Source organism: Aulonocara sp. 'chitande type north' Nkhata Bay, linkage group LG14 (genome assembly GCF_057382095.1).
Source record: "Aulonocara sp. 'chitande type north' Nkhata Bay isolate Kocher_YH1m ecotype deep benthic linkage group LG14, A_spYH_male_GT1.1, whole genome shotgun sequence".
Lineage (NCBI taxonomy): Eukaryota > Metazoa > Chordata > Actinopteri > Cichliformes > Cichlidae > Aulonocara > Aulonocara sp. 'chitande type north' Nkhata Bay.
Window position 1 is genome coordinate 13,948,423 of NC_141357.1, and position 13,910 is coordinate 13,962,332.

At 42.3% G+C, this 13,910-nt stretch overlaps 2 protein-coding genes across 2 annotated transcripts; both read left to right on the forward strand.

Annotated features, from left to right (window-relative positions):
- The first annotated feature begins 210 nt into the window (after positions 1-210).
- LOC147314272 (uncharacterized) lies at positions 211-3,943 on the forward strand. Its single transcript, XM_086262784.1, has 2 exons — positions 211-614; positions 3,718-3,943. Exons 1-2 carry the CDS (start codon positions 211-213, stop codon positions 3,941-3,943), a joined length of 630 nt encoding a protein of 209 aa, XP_086118910.1.
- A 2,396-nt stretch (positions 3,944-6,339) lies between these two features.
- Positions 6,340-7,599, forward strand: LOC147314273 (uncharacterized). Its single transcript, XM_086262727.1, has 7 exons — positions 6,340-6,500; positions 6,589-6,656; positions 6,734-6,919; positions 7,034-7,095; positions 7,196-7,243; positions 7,324-7,359; positions 7,438-7,599. The coding sequence occupies exons 1-7, from the start codon at positions 6,340-6,342 to the stop codon at positions 7,597-7,599; spliced, it is 723 nt and encodes a 240-aa protein (XP_086118853.1).
- Positions 7,600-13,910: the final 6,311 nt, after the last annotated feature.

Genomic DNA, 13,910 nt, shown 5'->3' on the forward strand with positions numbered 1-13,910 from the left:
CTCTGTTATAACAACCAATATGAACCCTCACTGCCATGGTTCTGATTCACTGGTCCTTTTGGCTCTCGGAGGAGGCGGACGCACTTTTTCTCCTCTCCTCTCCCTTATTTTCCCTGTTTAGTTCTTATGTCCCTGTCTAGTCTTGTGTTTTTTGTATTACTTTCCCTAGAACACTCTCTCACAGTCTGTTTCTAAAACCTAAAGAGAATTATGGATTTGATCAACTGGTCTCTGAATGCTATTGACACCCTTTCCTCAACGAGAAGTCTGGGCTCGGGAGAGCCCGAGTGCCCTGGAGGGACTTTCCCTGCCGCATACACGATGGACGGGTGGCAGACATGGAGGATCATGTGCCTGGCGGGACTGTCGATCGAGGACGCTGAAGAGATCTACCTATTCGGAACCATGATAACAGGGTTCTTGCTGATCGGAGCTGGCTTGGCCCTGGCTTATCAGAGAATTAAGAAAGCAGAACCGGCTGTTCAAACCCCCCCAAGGCTGCCCGCTGGGATTGAAACGATGGGACGAGGCGCGACTTCTCAGAAAGGACTCACTGAGTGCAGCATGGTTAAGAGCTTGGAGGCGCTTATGGCTGCAGTGAATACTCAGAATAAGACCTCTGAGCCAAGGGCGATTTTAGCCCAAATGTTCGATTTTAGCCCAAATGAATCAAAGCACCCCCAAAGATTTCTTGCTTTTTTTCACAATATTTGTTGTTTGTGTGACCCACTACTAAAAATATAAAAAGATTACAGTACTTGGTTGAAATGTAACATTTCAACAACAAAAGTATAGATATCCCCCCCTCCCAAAATGGTTTGTTCCAGCTCGCCTTTCCCCTACTCTGGCTCTAGCGCCGATACTGCCAGAGCAATGGTGGCTGAAACGCAGCGGAGCGGACATATTAGCTGAATTTAACCTTCAGTTACTCTTTATATAGTAGGAGTCAGACCATGTTGAAAAACATTACACCCAGCTAACCTGCTGTGTTGAAAACGTGTTTTCCGACTATGTTTGCTACTCTACAGTCCGTCCTGCTCTGTAGTAAAATCAGCTACATTTGACCATCCTGTTGCTCCCATTGAAATTTATATAACCTATTTAAAATCTAAAACTTAAAATTGTCCGCAGCCTACTGTTGTTACCGCTATCCTGTTTGAAATGGATACTAACTGTACTCCAACCCACCTCTGGCGCTGGTGCCCTACCCTCAAGCTAGGGTAGGTGTGTAGAAAGGGTGGCAAGCTTCCGCTTCCTGGGAGTCAATATAGAGGAGAACCTTTCCTGGAGTGTGAACACCTCCGAGCTGCTGAAAAAGGCCCAACAGAGACTGTACTTCCTGAGAATTCTCAGGAGGAATAACATCACACAGAGACTGCTGGTGTCCTTCTACAGAGCCACCATTGAGAGTGTTCTAACTTACTGCATATGCATCTGGTACACTAGCTGCACAGGGGCTCAGAGGAAAGCACTCCAAGGGATCATTAACACCGCCCAAAAGATCACTGGCTGCCCTCTCCCCACACTGGAAGTTCTACACAACGCCCACTGTTTTAAAAAGGCCCAAAACATCATAAAAGACACCTCACATCCTGGCCACTCCCTGTTCGAACTGTTGCCCTCAGGCAGACGGTACAGGGCAATCAGAGCAAGGACTATACCTGACATACCTGAGCGTTACTTTGAATAATTAGGAATCTTATAAGGAAAGGACAAAACTCTGCTTATCGGTGCTCACGCCTTGGAGGAAACCCGATCCACGGAGAAACCCGGGACGGAGATTTCTTTCAGTCTTATTAGGTAATGTTCAAATCATTTTATCATTCCAGTGTTTTCAGTGTGGGAGAAAGTACTCAGGGCCTTCAAGTTACACACTATGAAAGGCAGCAACAAGTGTAATATTCAGAAACCTAAAGTATGTATCAGCAGCAGAATGGACCTAAAAATAAATGTTTGTTTCAGTTCTATGAAGCTTTGAGTATTTTGGATTAGTAGCACTGCTGTGTTTGTTGCATCATATTGCTGTAATTGTTTATATGCTTTATATATTCTGAGGTAAGTTGATCTATAGTGTTACATCATATTCTATAAGGATGTTATGTGTTTGTATACTTTCTGCCCAGTTTGACCCATTTAGCAGAAGCCAGCCTGTTTAAGGCTCTGATATCTATTCTGTATGACTTAAAGCAGTTATGACATGGTCTGATTTTCTCACCCAATAAAGGAATATTTCATATATCAGTCTACTCTTCATTTTATCAGAAACAGTTATCATAGCTTGTACATTTTCTTTTTATAAATATATGTAAGCAATGAGCCAAATTTAGTAATGCCAACATACTGAAGGAACAACATTTGTCTCTTATATATGATACACCTATATATGCACTGTCAAAGATACTTGTCTTTGAGTGAAGATTTAAGGTAATAAGACATATAAATAACTGCAACTTGAATCTGTACTGAAGCTCAGTATTTGACACAGAGTTCATGTTCACTGCTGTAATAGCTAATAATGATTAATATAATAACTATAATATTGGCCATATTATATTTACATTACCAAAGTGATATGACTTTAGTCTCATGAACAACACCAGCTAATTCTTATTTACTAACTAATCTTGAAATAACTGTTCAGTACAGAAATGAAGCCCAAAAATCATGTTTTACTGTCCTGTGGCCTCAGCCTCAGATACTTATCAAATCACACAAAGCTCTTGTAGAAACAAACAAACAAACAAATATGTTCTCCCTCATTTCTGTCAAACCAAGTTGTATGACACGTTTCCAGCGGTTAGTATCATGGTTGCTAGGCAACCTGGGAAGCGCAACGGAGACTAGACCGTCCCATACAGACAAACTTGCCATTTATTTTGCAAATCGAGCTCAACACTGCCCCTAGCGTCCTGGAGCACTTCCGTTGTGTTTTGGAATTTGCATGTGTTTTTGAGTTTGCAAGTGTTTTGGATTTTGCAAGTGTTTTTTAGTTTGCAAGTGTTTTGGAATTTGCAAGTGTTTTGGAGTTTGCAAGTGTTTTGGAGTTTGCAAGTGTTTTGGAGTTTGCAAGTGTTTTGGAGTTTGTACGTGCTTTGTCTCTAGGGGCCACCGTATGGAATTGAACTCAGGACCTTCTTGCTGTGCGGCAACAGTGCTAGCCACCGTGCCACCGTGCTGCCCAACTCATAAATCTTACAACACAAAATTAGTATTATTAAATTAGTCAAATTAGTATCTGCAGTAAAGTTTTTTCATGCATTGTATACGTTCTACCACAGGCACAGTTGCCTCCATTTTTATATATATTTGTTAATATTTTGTAATAATTTATTTATTTATCGGAATCAGCGAGCTGTCGGCTTTCAGCCCTGATCGTGTCCGTCCCGTCAGGTGAGAAAGGCGACATCTCACTGATTCTGATCCGTCGGCGGGTCCGAGCTTTGTGTTTACGTCTTTGTGCAGAATCCGTGTTCCTGCTCTCATTTACTGTTTTAGCTGTTTGTAAGGTTTAACCTGAGATTCTGGCGTTTCGGGCAAAATCGATTCAGAATTTTAATGAATCGCTATCATGTTATCCAAGCCAGAATCGATTTTAATCGATAAATCGATTATCAAAACCCACCCCTAGTCTCATTGTGACAAGTAAAGTGTATCTTGGCTGGCTGGGCAGCTCTCTGGGTGCTCAGCACCCCGAAAGCTCTGATCCTAGAATCGCCCCTGCTCTGAGCATACATTGGATTACATCAAGGAAAAGTCCACTCAGAACAACACCTCTGAGTGGAAGTTGGATTACATCTTGGAACAGCTGACTGCGGTCATGAGGTCTCAGAATCTGCTCTTTGAGCAAAAGAATGACAAGACCACGGAAATGAAGGTTAATAACATCATGGAGAAACTCGCGGCTATCCAACGGGAGATTGAGAGACCAGTGTCGGAGTGTTAAAGAACAGCTTGAAATTCTCATGAGTTGTTGCAAAAGAAAAATTACCATCATAATCTGGCTACCCCTTCGGCGCCAGCTGTGGGCTCAAGGCTGGAGCCGAATAAAAATTCCCTGATAATGACTGTGTTGAGTCTGTTCCTTCCCATTCCATGCAAGGCCACCTGGGTTGGCTGGACTCGAAAAACACATTTTTGTTTACTTCGCCTGGCAGGGCGAAGGACACTCTCTCAGCTGAACTATGGAGGCGCAGTCGAAGATTGCAGCCGTCCCAGATCAGATGTACACACTGGAACACTTTCCCATGTTGCTTGTCTGTGTTTATTGTGCTATAGTGTGTTGATATCTGAGCATTCCTGTATTATCCTTTTGTTTTACACATTTCGATGTTTTTTTCCTCGCTACCTAGCCTGACCTGTCTCCCCAATGTGATGTTTGTGTATTGTATGTACGGTCGGCAAGGTCTGTCATCTCGGTTGTGGGCAAAAGACCTGCAACTGACAATTAAAGGCCATCTCATCTGACCCAGTGTTTTGAGTTTCTTATGTTTTTGGTGACTATTATGTCTTATGTTACAGTTTAAGGTTCATTCATTAGTTTTGAGTTAATCCTATGGCTCTGAGTTTGCTTATGATTAGTTTAGTTTCTTGTCTATTAGGTTCCCATTATGTCTTTGTCCTTTGTGTCCCTCTGTGTGTGCGTGTATGTCTGTGTGTGTACTTGTCTTTTTTCCCTTTCCTATTTCCATGTTCCCCTCCTTGTGTTTCACTCCGCGTCTCCCCTGTCTGTCTCTCGCCCTCCCTTGTCCCCTCCTGCTTGCTTGTGCTCTCTCGCCCTCTCGGTTCCTTGCTCCCTCTCTGTCTCATCTTCCTTATCTGCTCCCGTGTTCCCCTCTTCGTGTCTCCTCCTGTTGTCTCCCAAGTCCGTCTCGTTTCCCCTGAATACTCTCTTCTCCCAGCTCCTGTATAATTTTGAGTGAAGTAATCTGTGTCTCTTTGCTTAGGCTGCTGCCCCTGCGACCCGGCCCCGGACAAAGCGGATGAAAATGGATGGATAATCTGTGTCTTAGTGTTTCCTGTTTTACTTTGATAGTCTCCTGTCTGGTGTGCGTCAAGTTCAGCTGTGCTTCCCCTGTCTCATTAGCTAGATCATGTTCAGCTGTGTGTTCCTGTGATTCATTTCCTTATTTGGCCTTTTGTGTATTTAAGTCTGTGTCCCCCTCTTTCTCCAACTGTGTGTTCTGTTTGTACTTTGGTTTCTGTATTAATTATTCCAGCAATAAAGCTGTGTTTTTCAAGTTCAGTTTTTCCCTTTTTTCTTAGCGCGCGCGCACGCACGCACGCACGCACGCACACACACACGCACACACACACACACACACACACACACACACACACACTTAAAGTTATTTCAAAGTATTGAATGTCAATGTTGTGTCCTTTGTAATGGATGTGTGTGACACTGGATGGGACAAAAGCACCCCAAATTTATACTCTTACTGCTTGGTGCCAAATATGATTATCACCCTGATTTTAGACTGAGAACTGTCCCTTTCTAGAGACAATGACTGGCTTTATACCATATGCTAGATGTATACGACTGGGTGTTTTAAATGTGTTTTTACTAAAACACAAACAAATATTCAGAGTACCGTCTTCTAATCACCCATCTAAAACACAGTAGTCAAGCAATGAATTTTTTTATTCATACTAAAACTCCAGTAACAAATATATCTCCTATACATTGTCTTGCATACTGCTAATACATTCATTAAGTCAATAAATATACCAAATGAGATAGTGTGCAAAACCCGATGGAAGCAACCTATCGTAACCCACAAGGGGAGTTAAGCAGACAACCTGGCAACGGGCAAAGGCTGTGAGGCTCCTGAACTCTCTGCCCCCCTCTCACGGACAATAACCATATCCAACTTCTTAATAGCACTGAACTGGTCTGCATTGGTGCATCATATCTTTATTCTCTTTCCCCCTTCTGCCCCCCCCTCTTTCTTAAATAGATAACCATCATATCTGACATCATATCTCACAGTACAATAATATTGAATGGGTTGCATTGTTGTACTTTGTCATGTTTCTCAGGTCTTTGTCTGAATTTCTTATGAACATTACTTGTCATGTTCTCATGTTGTTGCTAAGGATTGTCTTATTGCACTGGGCCCTGTGCTTCGTACGTCGCTTACTACATCCAAGATCAAATGAAACATCCAAGATCAAATCATCGCGCTAACCGTGAGCGCGCTAATCCGGTTCCCCGAACACACCTGCTGTTGACGATTAGTACAGCTGGATGAAGTAATGTGCGATCACTGGGTGCCGTAAAAGGGGATACGCATCGATAGCAGAAACAGTGATCGGCAACCCGCTGATTGGTTGGCGAAAATGGTGAAGGAGCGCGCCCAGTATTTCACCGCGGCAGAGCAAGAACTCTTGATAGAGGGATTTCAGGAGCACCAGAGTGAAATCACAACGCAAGGGAACACCGCGAAGGCTGCAAAGGCAAGGAGAGAGGGCTGGCAGAAAGTTGCTGAAGAAGTAAACGCGTAAGTAATGCAACATATCACATGACACCATACCATATCATAATGTAACATATCAAACCATATCACATGATATCCCTGTACACATTAGAGCCACAACCGGACCCACCAGAACATGGGAACAAGTAAAAGTGAAATACAAGAACATACTACAGAATGGTAATATCCAACACGTATATTGCTGTCAGTCCCATGAAAAGACACCCTGAAACAATCCCTGTGTGTGTGTATAACAGCAACCAAGAAGAGGGCAGAGCAACAAAAGACAGGTGGTGGTCCTGCACCCCCTCGTCACACCCCAGCAGAGGAGCTGGCTCTAAGGTTGAATGCCACCAGACCCATTGTTGAGGGCATCCCTGGGGGCAGCTCTTCCATAGACCAGCAGAAGCCGGGGTGCAGTAGCAGCAGCACCTACATAACTGGTGAGTGGGCCCATGATGCCATTTGCACAATGTAAAATGTGTGGTTGTTGCCGTAATGAAAATGCTATTCGAACTGTGACATACATTGGCACTGTGAGTTTCCTCTGTGTGTAGTGTTACATGACACCCCATCACTCTTACCTGTTCCCATGGAAGGGGTGACTGGAGCATGCACAGTAAGTTGGGAGATATACATATATCTGTCCCCACCCAATTGTACAGACCAATAGGCTGTACCACATCCCCTTGTAACACCATTGTGCTACCATTGCACAGGACAGTGACGCAACCCTGTCAGATGGCGGTGGTCTGGAGGAAGACCCTGTGAGTACATGCATGCATTGGCCTGAATTGCCATCCACCTGTGTACTGCCATGTGTGTCTGACTGCAGTATGATTCGCAGGCCAAGAGGCCGGCAGAGAGGCCTGCTGATACAGAGGTGGGCTGTGTTGTGACTAATTATACTGCCCATGTGACATGCATCCCCTGTTAAATGTTGTCACTACATTCGACACAGGGTGGCATCCGTCTGCTCTACAAGAGAAGTCTCCAGCAGAAAATAGAGTACACTGAGCTGAAGAAACAAAAGCTCCTAGGTGAGATCGAACTACAAGCTCTGATGAGGCAAAAACTGCAACTGCAAATCGAGTTGCTCCAAGGGGAACTCCAGAGTGAGTAGGAACACACGTTCACTCGGTGCACTATTGCTGACCTTGCATGACACAGCATATATGCTCTGTCTTTCCAGGCAACTCTGATGACCGGCCTGTGTGTGATGGGACAGACAACGGTGCACAAATAAACGTCAATAGAAAATATGTCATGTCATTTCTTTATTATGCGAAATTGTGTTGCACAATCCTGTCCCGTGCAGCTCTGCCACTAGGTTGGTCCAAGTGCACTGGCTGGAGGTCATCTTCAGGCTGCACCTCCACCACGGGGGTCCCCTCCCCTCTGATGGTGGCAATGTTGTGCAGTACGGCACATGCAACAATGATGTCACATGCCCTGTCAGGTGCAACCCTCAGGCGTCTCAGACACTGGAACCGTTCTTTCAGTTGCCCAAAGGTCATTTCAATGCGTGCCCTTGTCCTGGCCAGAGCTGCATTGTAGCGGGTTCGTGGCCCAGGGTCGGGGTCAGGGAACGGTGTCATAAAGTACTGCCTGCATGCATAACCTCTGTCCCCGAGGAGGATCCCATCGTAGGCCCCTGTGTAGTGGGGAACTGCTGTTATGTCAGGCCCGAAAGGTGTATGTAGTATCAATATAAGCCTCCCTTACTTACCACGCTCAAATGATGTGCATAACCCTGACTCTCTGAAGATCCGTGCGTCATGCACTGATCCGGGCCATTTAGCTTCCACATTTGTGATGTGGCACATGGAGTCACACACCATCTGGGGGATTGTATCATGTGTGAACACACGTCTCCCATTATATATTGCCATCTGGAATGTCAGTATTACTCACCTGCACATTTATACTGTGGCCCCCCTTTCGGTTGACAAAGTCCCCTTCATTGGGGCCTGGGGGGGCCTGGATCGCAATGTGTGTGCAGTCTATGGCACCAATCACATTCGGGAAGCCTGCGGACGCTCGAGCTACAGTTACCGCCATAGGTCATGATTGCATCACATACACTATACAATTTACTGTACCTGCAATGGCAAAAAAGCCCTGTTTGACGACCTGTGTTCTTACGTGGCTTGGAAAAACCACAAACACACCCAGGTAATGCTTGAGTGCCAGGTACACTTTGCGAATGGCCCGGCAGACGGCACTTTTGCCAACGTTCTCTGCGTCTCCACACGCGTACAGGAACGTGCCACTCGCAAAGAAACGCAAGGCAATGCACACAGTCTGTGCAGTTGTTAATGCCCGACTACGGTGAGTGGTACTCTTAACATGGGGATCCAGCAGGGTGGTTAGGTAGATGATACCCTCACGGGAAAAATCGGTATCTCTCCATGAGCACACTGTCGCGCTGTGCTAAAGGATCCTGTCTATCCCGCAATATACGTTGGATTCTGAACACTCTCCTTATCACTCTTGCACCTTCCGCAATGGGTGGCTCGCGTACAAACGGACAGGACATGGCTGCGACAGACTTCCCACTTCCACCTTCGCTTTTATAGCCGTGGGCTGTCATCATGATTACACGACGTAATGTGCTATTCCCACTCTGGCATGTGTGTTGCATCTGGCGTGGTCACCTACATGACATGGCGTGATTACTGGTACATTTCCCTTTTTTTGTATGTATGTATCTGTGTGACATCAATAAAAGGATCAAGTGCTGCATTATCTTTGGTTACAGTGATGTTATTTATTTATGGTGAAACAGTGGTGGAATATCGCTGTTGCTTTCGTATGAATGACGCGGGCATACCTGCGTGGCCGCGATCTAATCCTGTTTACATAAAGTAAACCTGCTCCCCAGCAGGTTTTACGCTTACGGCTCTGTTGCTATGACAGCAAGTCCCGGATGGGCTTCGGGGAACCGAACGATCCAGGATCACGCGAAATCGTCAACAATCTAATCCAGCTAACTCACTTAGCGCGGTACGAAGCACAGGCCCCTGGAGTCACACTGGGTTAAATATTTACACTTGGGTTTTTAGGGGTATTTATTATTTTCTTTACGGGTTGTACGGAAGCCCCAAACGCAATTTCATTGTTCTCTGACAATGACAATAAATGAAAGGAAAGAAACTGAACGCAGGACTTGGAACTGTCAAAATAAAACAGGAAACATGAGACAGACACGAAGACTTGACACTGACATGGCAACATGAGTGACTGGGGAAAACAGGAAACATGGATCAGAGAAACAAGAGTAACTAAAGGAGAAACGTGGAACACAGGGAAGGCACAGAGACAAGAAACTATTAGTATAACATAAGCAGAAAACAAAAAAAGACAACCAATAAGTCAAAAAATATTAACTTAAACTACAATTTACACATACAGTGACAATCATAGAGAATCAGAGTTTCTCAGAAGTAATAATATGCAGAAGTTCAAAAATTGGCAAACACTAAATTATGGAACAATGTCAGAATTATGTTTCTCAATGTAAAATTCTGAAAACTGTAGATATTTAATCATATAGTACATAATATCAACAAGAGTCCAAGAACTGGGGGGGGGGGGGGGGGGGGGGGGGGGGGGGGGAGAGAAAACCCCCACACACACAGGATGTCTGGACCCTCAGGCAGCAGTGCATTATAGAAAGGCATGATTCTGTCATGCAAATCATCATATGGACTTAGGAACACTTGCAGAAATCACTGTCTGTGAACACAGTTCACCATGCATGTTAAACTCCATCATGAAAAAAAAAAAAAAAAAAAAGGGAGCCACGTGTGAACATTATCCAGAAATGTTGCCATTTTCTCTGAGCCAAAACTAATTTGAAATGGGCCGAGGTAAACTGTGGAAAAATGTTCTGTGATCAGACAAACTGAAATTTCAATTAAAACATGGCTGCTCAACTTCCAGACTAAAAGAGAAGAGGAATCACCCGGCTTGTTATCAGCACTCAGTTCAGAAACCTAAATCTCTTATACTGTGGGGGTCAATTAGTGCCTATGGAATTTGCAAGAAGAAGAATTTAGGTGAATTGAATTCGCCTGTCTGCACTCAAGATCTTTCAAATTCAAAATGTTGAGTCCATCATAAAACCAACAAATAAGACAGGGAAGACGCAGGACTGTTGAGCGGCTAGAATCATATCAGACAAAACACAACACTCCCAAAAGTCCAGCAAGCTGTCGCCTCCATTAACAGCTATTTTCCCAGTTTCAACTTTTGATATAATTTCTATGTTTTATTATAATACAATATAGGTTTGAGATTTTCAAATTAATGTTTACATTTTACACAATGTTCAAATTTAAAAAAAAAAAAAAAAAAATAGATGTTAGACAAGTGTTGCGTGAGCTTTCCCCTCTAGACTTCTGTACTTCTCCAGGTATTTTGGAAGTCGGTGAAGCTTGATACCCCATTACACAGAGGGACTCAACAGATTTTATGTTTTTATATCAAATGTTTATTCTGTCCACCTGGTCAACCAAAAACATTTCTTACTGGATTTGAATCAGTTATTAAAATGTTGCTCATGGTTATTTCTATGTATGTATCAGGGGTTCCCCCCCCCCCCATAGACAGCCACAATTTTGTCACACAGGGCCTGGCAAAACACATAATTTTTCTTGCTAACAATTATTTTAAAGTAATGAGAAACTAAGAGTCCCAACAACAACTTTACTAAGTAAGGAGTTTAATCTGCCCCTGCTGCTTTCACAACATTTCTATCCTTTACTCATCTCCTGTTAATACAACAAAGTGGGGAGACAAAAAAGGAGAAAGCAAACTGTAGAGTGGATAAAGACTGAGCAAAGAGTAAGTCTTTCATAAATCAAATCTGTTATGTGTAAGACTTAGGAAAGCCCAGACAGGAAAAAAAAAAAAAAAAAAAAAAAAAAAAAAAAAAAAAAAAAAAAACCTGAGGAGAAAAAGAAATGCCTTAAAGGAGAGAAAGTTATTATTAGAGGTGGTGAGGACTCCTCCTAAAACTTCCTTACATGGAGTTCTTTCAAGAGAAAATTAAATATAGATAACTTTCCTCCTGCAAGCTTCAGTGTTTTGGATGTTAAATGCTCATGTTGGCACTGTCATATCCATTAATCAACAGCAGTTGCATATCTGAATGTGTACAAATATGACCCACAATTTACTTAATTCATAATAGGATCTCAGACTGTACTAAGATAAAGATCCTTAATAGAAAGTTGTCATTAAGTATTAAGTACTGCTGCAACACTTGAATGTGTGACAACAAAAAGATTTGACTCACAAATATACTAACAATCTGTAATGCAATTTAAGAATTTAGCCAGGTTAACATGCATTGATGTGATTAACTTAGTAAGCCTTAATAACACTCATTGTCAAGTGTTCTGTCTGTGAGGTGCCCACACTTGAAAAAGAACAGACTTCGAATTTCACTCAATTAATTTTGACCAGCTAGTTCGATAGCTGATAGGTAGGTGAAAAACCTTTCAACACAAAAATAAAGATTTCATTAATCATTCAGATAAATTAAAAATGCATTATACAGAATACAAATGAAATAAAAAAAAAAAAAAACATACACTTCAGGAAAGCCATTTAACATAGCTAAAGCTAAATACTTTTGTCTAAACTATCATTTAACCCAGTTTAAGTTAGTTTTACATTCATTGGTTTTTAAATCACAGAGCTGAGTAATTTCAAACAACGAAGATGAAATAAACTGTGGTTCTTAAATACACAAAATGTGTCTACCTTGCATTTTACACTTTTTATAAACAATTACATTTTTAAAGTATACATTTTAAAGTTTTGCAAACATTTTAATAGAGACTTTAACCAAGGATTTTCTTTTACAAAGATTTTCCTTAAATTAAACCAAACATATTTACACTAGTTTTAAGATTTACCAAGGATTTGGGGTAACTATTTTTAGTATTAATTAACATAAATGTGGGAAACACTATCTACATAAACAATTTATTCAAAGTTAAACATTCATTTTAATAACAATTTTTTTTTAAAACTTAAATGCAGTAACTATTTCCCAAAGCATAAATACATTTCCACAATTGAGCTTCCATAGTTCCCAAACATATAAGCAGCAAATATGAGTCCAAGAGCTTACCGAGCTCAAAGTCTTCCTCACAGTGGCAAGTGGATTGTGCTTTGTTTGCTGTCCTCTCAGTATGTCGCACCCAGGTCAAATGGCTGCTGCATGCATTTTAAGGTCTACTAGGCACGCCAGCCCTTGATTGCTTTAATTCAGCTCACCTGGCGGAGCAGCGCGCACCAGGCCGTGCTTAGTTGTAGAATGCACAAGGTCTAATTAGCGTCCACGTGCAAGCAACAGCATAGAGCAGGTAGTGGGCAAGAGGAGGAAGAGAAGAGTAACAGCCACACCTACGAGGTCAGCGCGACACTCATAAAATACAACTTGAATTTTTAAAGGATTGAAACTAATAAGTATAGAATTTACTATACTTAGTTTAAACAAATCTATCTGGGCATGCAAGATAGATTTGTGAAAAATCATAAACTGAGCCTGCCAGTAGTTTAGTTTCCTTCTAAAGGTACCTTAGGGCTGTAGGTGCAGTTGTCCCCTTCTATTTCTTTGTTGTTAGTTTAATGTCAGTGATATAAGCTGTGCTAGTTAGTACTGAACATGTTCCTTTTAGTTTCTCAAAACTAATTTTTCTGAGGTTTCTGATGCTCTGAGGGCTGTACTATGAAGCAAGATCAACATATACAGGGTATCTTCACATTATCTGAATTCACGTACTCTAACGTGATCGATTGAGTTTACAAAGTAGGTAAAATTATGCCTTGGGAAAAATATGAAAAGATTAAACACACAATATAGACTGCTCCAGAGCAGTGTAAGCTACCATGGCAATGTACCCCAGTCAGTGGTTAACAACCTCTGTAGGGTTAATCCTCCACTTTCCTAGATAAGATGCATGTCTTTGGCTTCACTTTAGGCTGTTTTACTTGTTATGAGTCTCCCAGATATTGTCCAAATATTGTACTGATCGTGTCAGCTGGTATTAGAGAATTTTTTGAGCACTGTAGAAATGTTACTAAGTGTGGCTGCCATTTGGTTAAAGATTTTGCAGTGAATTCTCTCACCAGTGTTTTATGCAAGCATCTATTTATTTGTTTTGTGTATCTTGGCATTTTGGTTTACACTTTAAAACCTATTGCATGCATTTTATTTATTGTGTGTGTGCATGCTGGTCATCTTAGGCAGCTATGGCCAATCAGTTGTCACATTTCTATTCTGGACAATTCACCTTTTTTTTTCCCCAATTATTTTACTAAAACCCCTATCAGCAGAAGATCCAGGGAACACTTCACCCTTCCCAGGCTAGGGTTACCGGAGGCCTGCCCAGGAGCCAGGCCCGAAGAGAGTGCCCG

Bases quoted from the DNA above. Each gene is read 5' to 3' on its own strand.
- LOC147314272 (XM_086262784.1), top strand. From the start codon at position 211: ATGGATTTGATCAACTGGTCTCTGAATGCTATTGACACCCTTTCCTCA. The intron at 615-3,717 runs GACCTCTGAGCC...CTAGAATCGCCC, and splicing joins GCAGTGAATACTCAGAATAA to CTGCTCTGAGCATACATTGG.
- LOC147314273 (XM_086262727.1), top strand. From the start codon at position 6,340: ATGGTGAAGGAGCGCGCCCAGTATTTCACCGCGGCAGAGCAAGAACTC. The intron at 6,920-7,033 runs GTGAGTGGGCCC...CTCTGTGTGTAG, and splicing joins CAGCAGCACCTACATAACTG to TGTTACATGACACCCCATCA. The intron at 7,244-7,323 runs GTGAGTACATGC...TATGATTCGCAG, and splicing joins GTGGTCTGGAGGAAGACCCT to GCCAAGAGGCCGGCAGAGAG.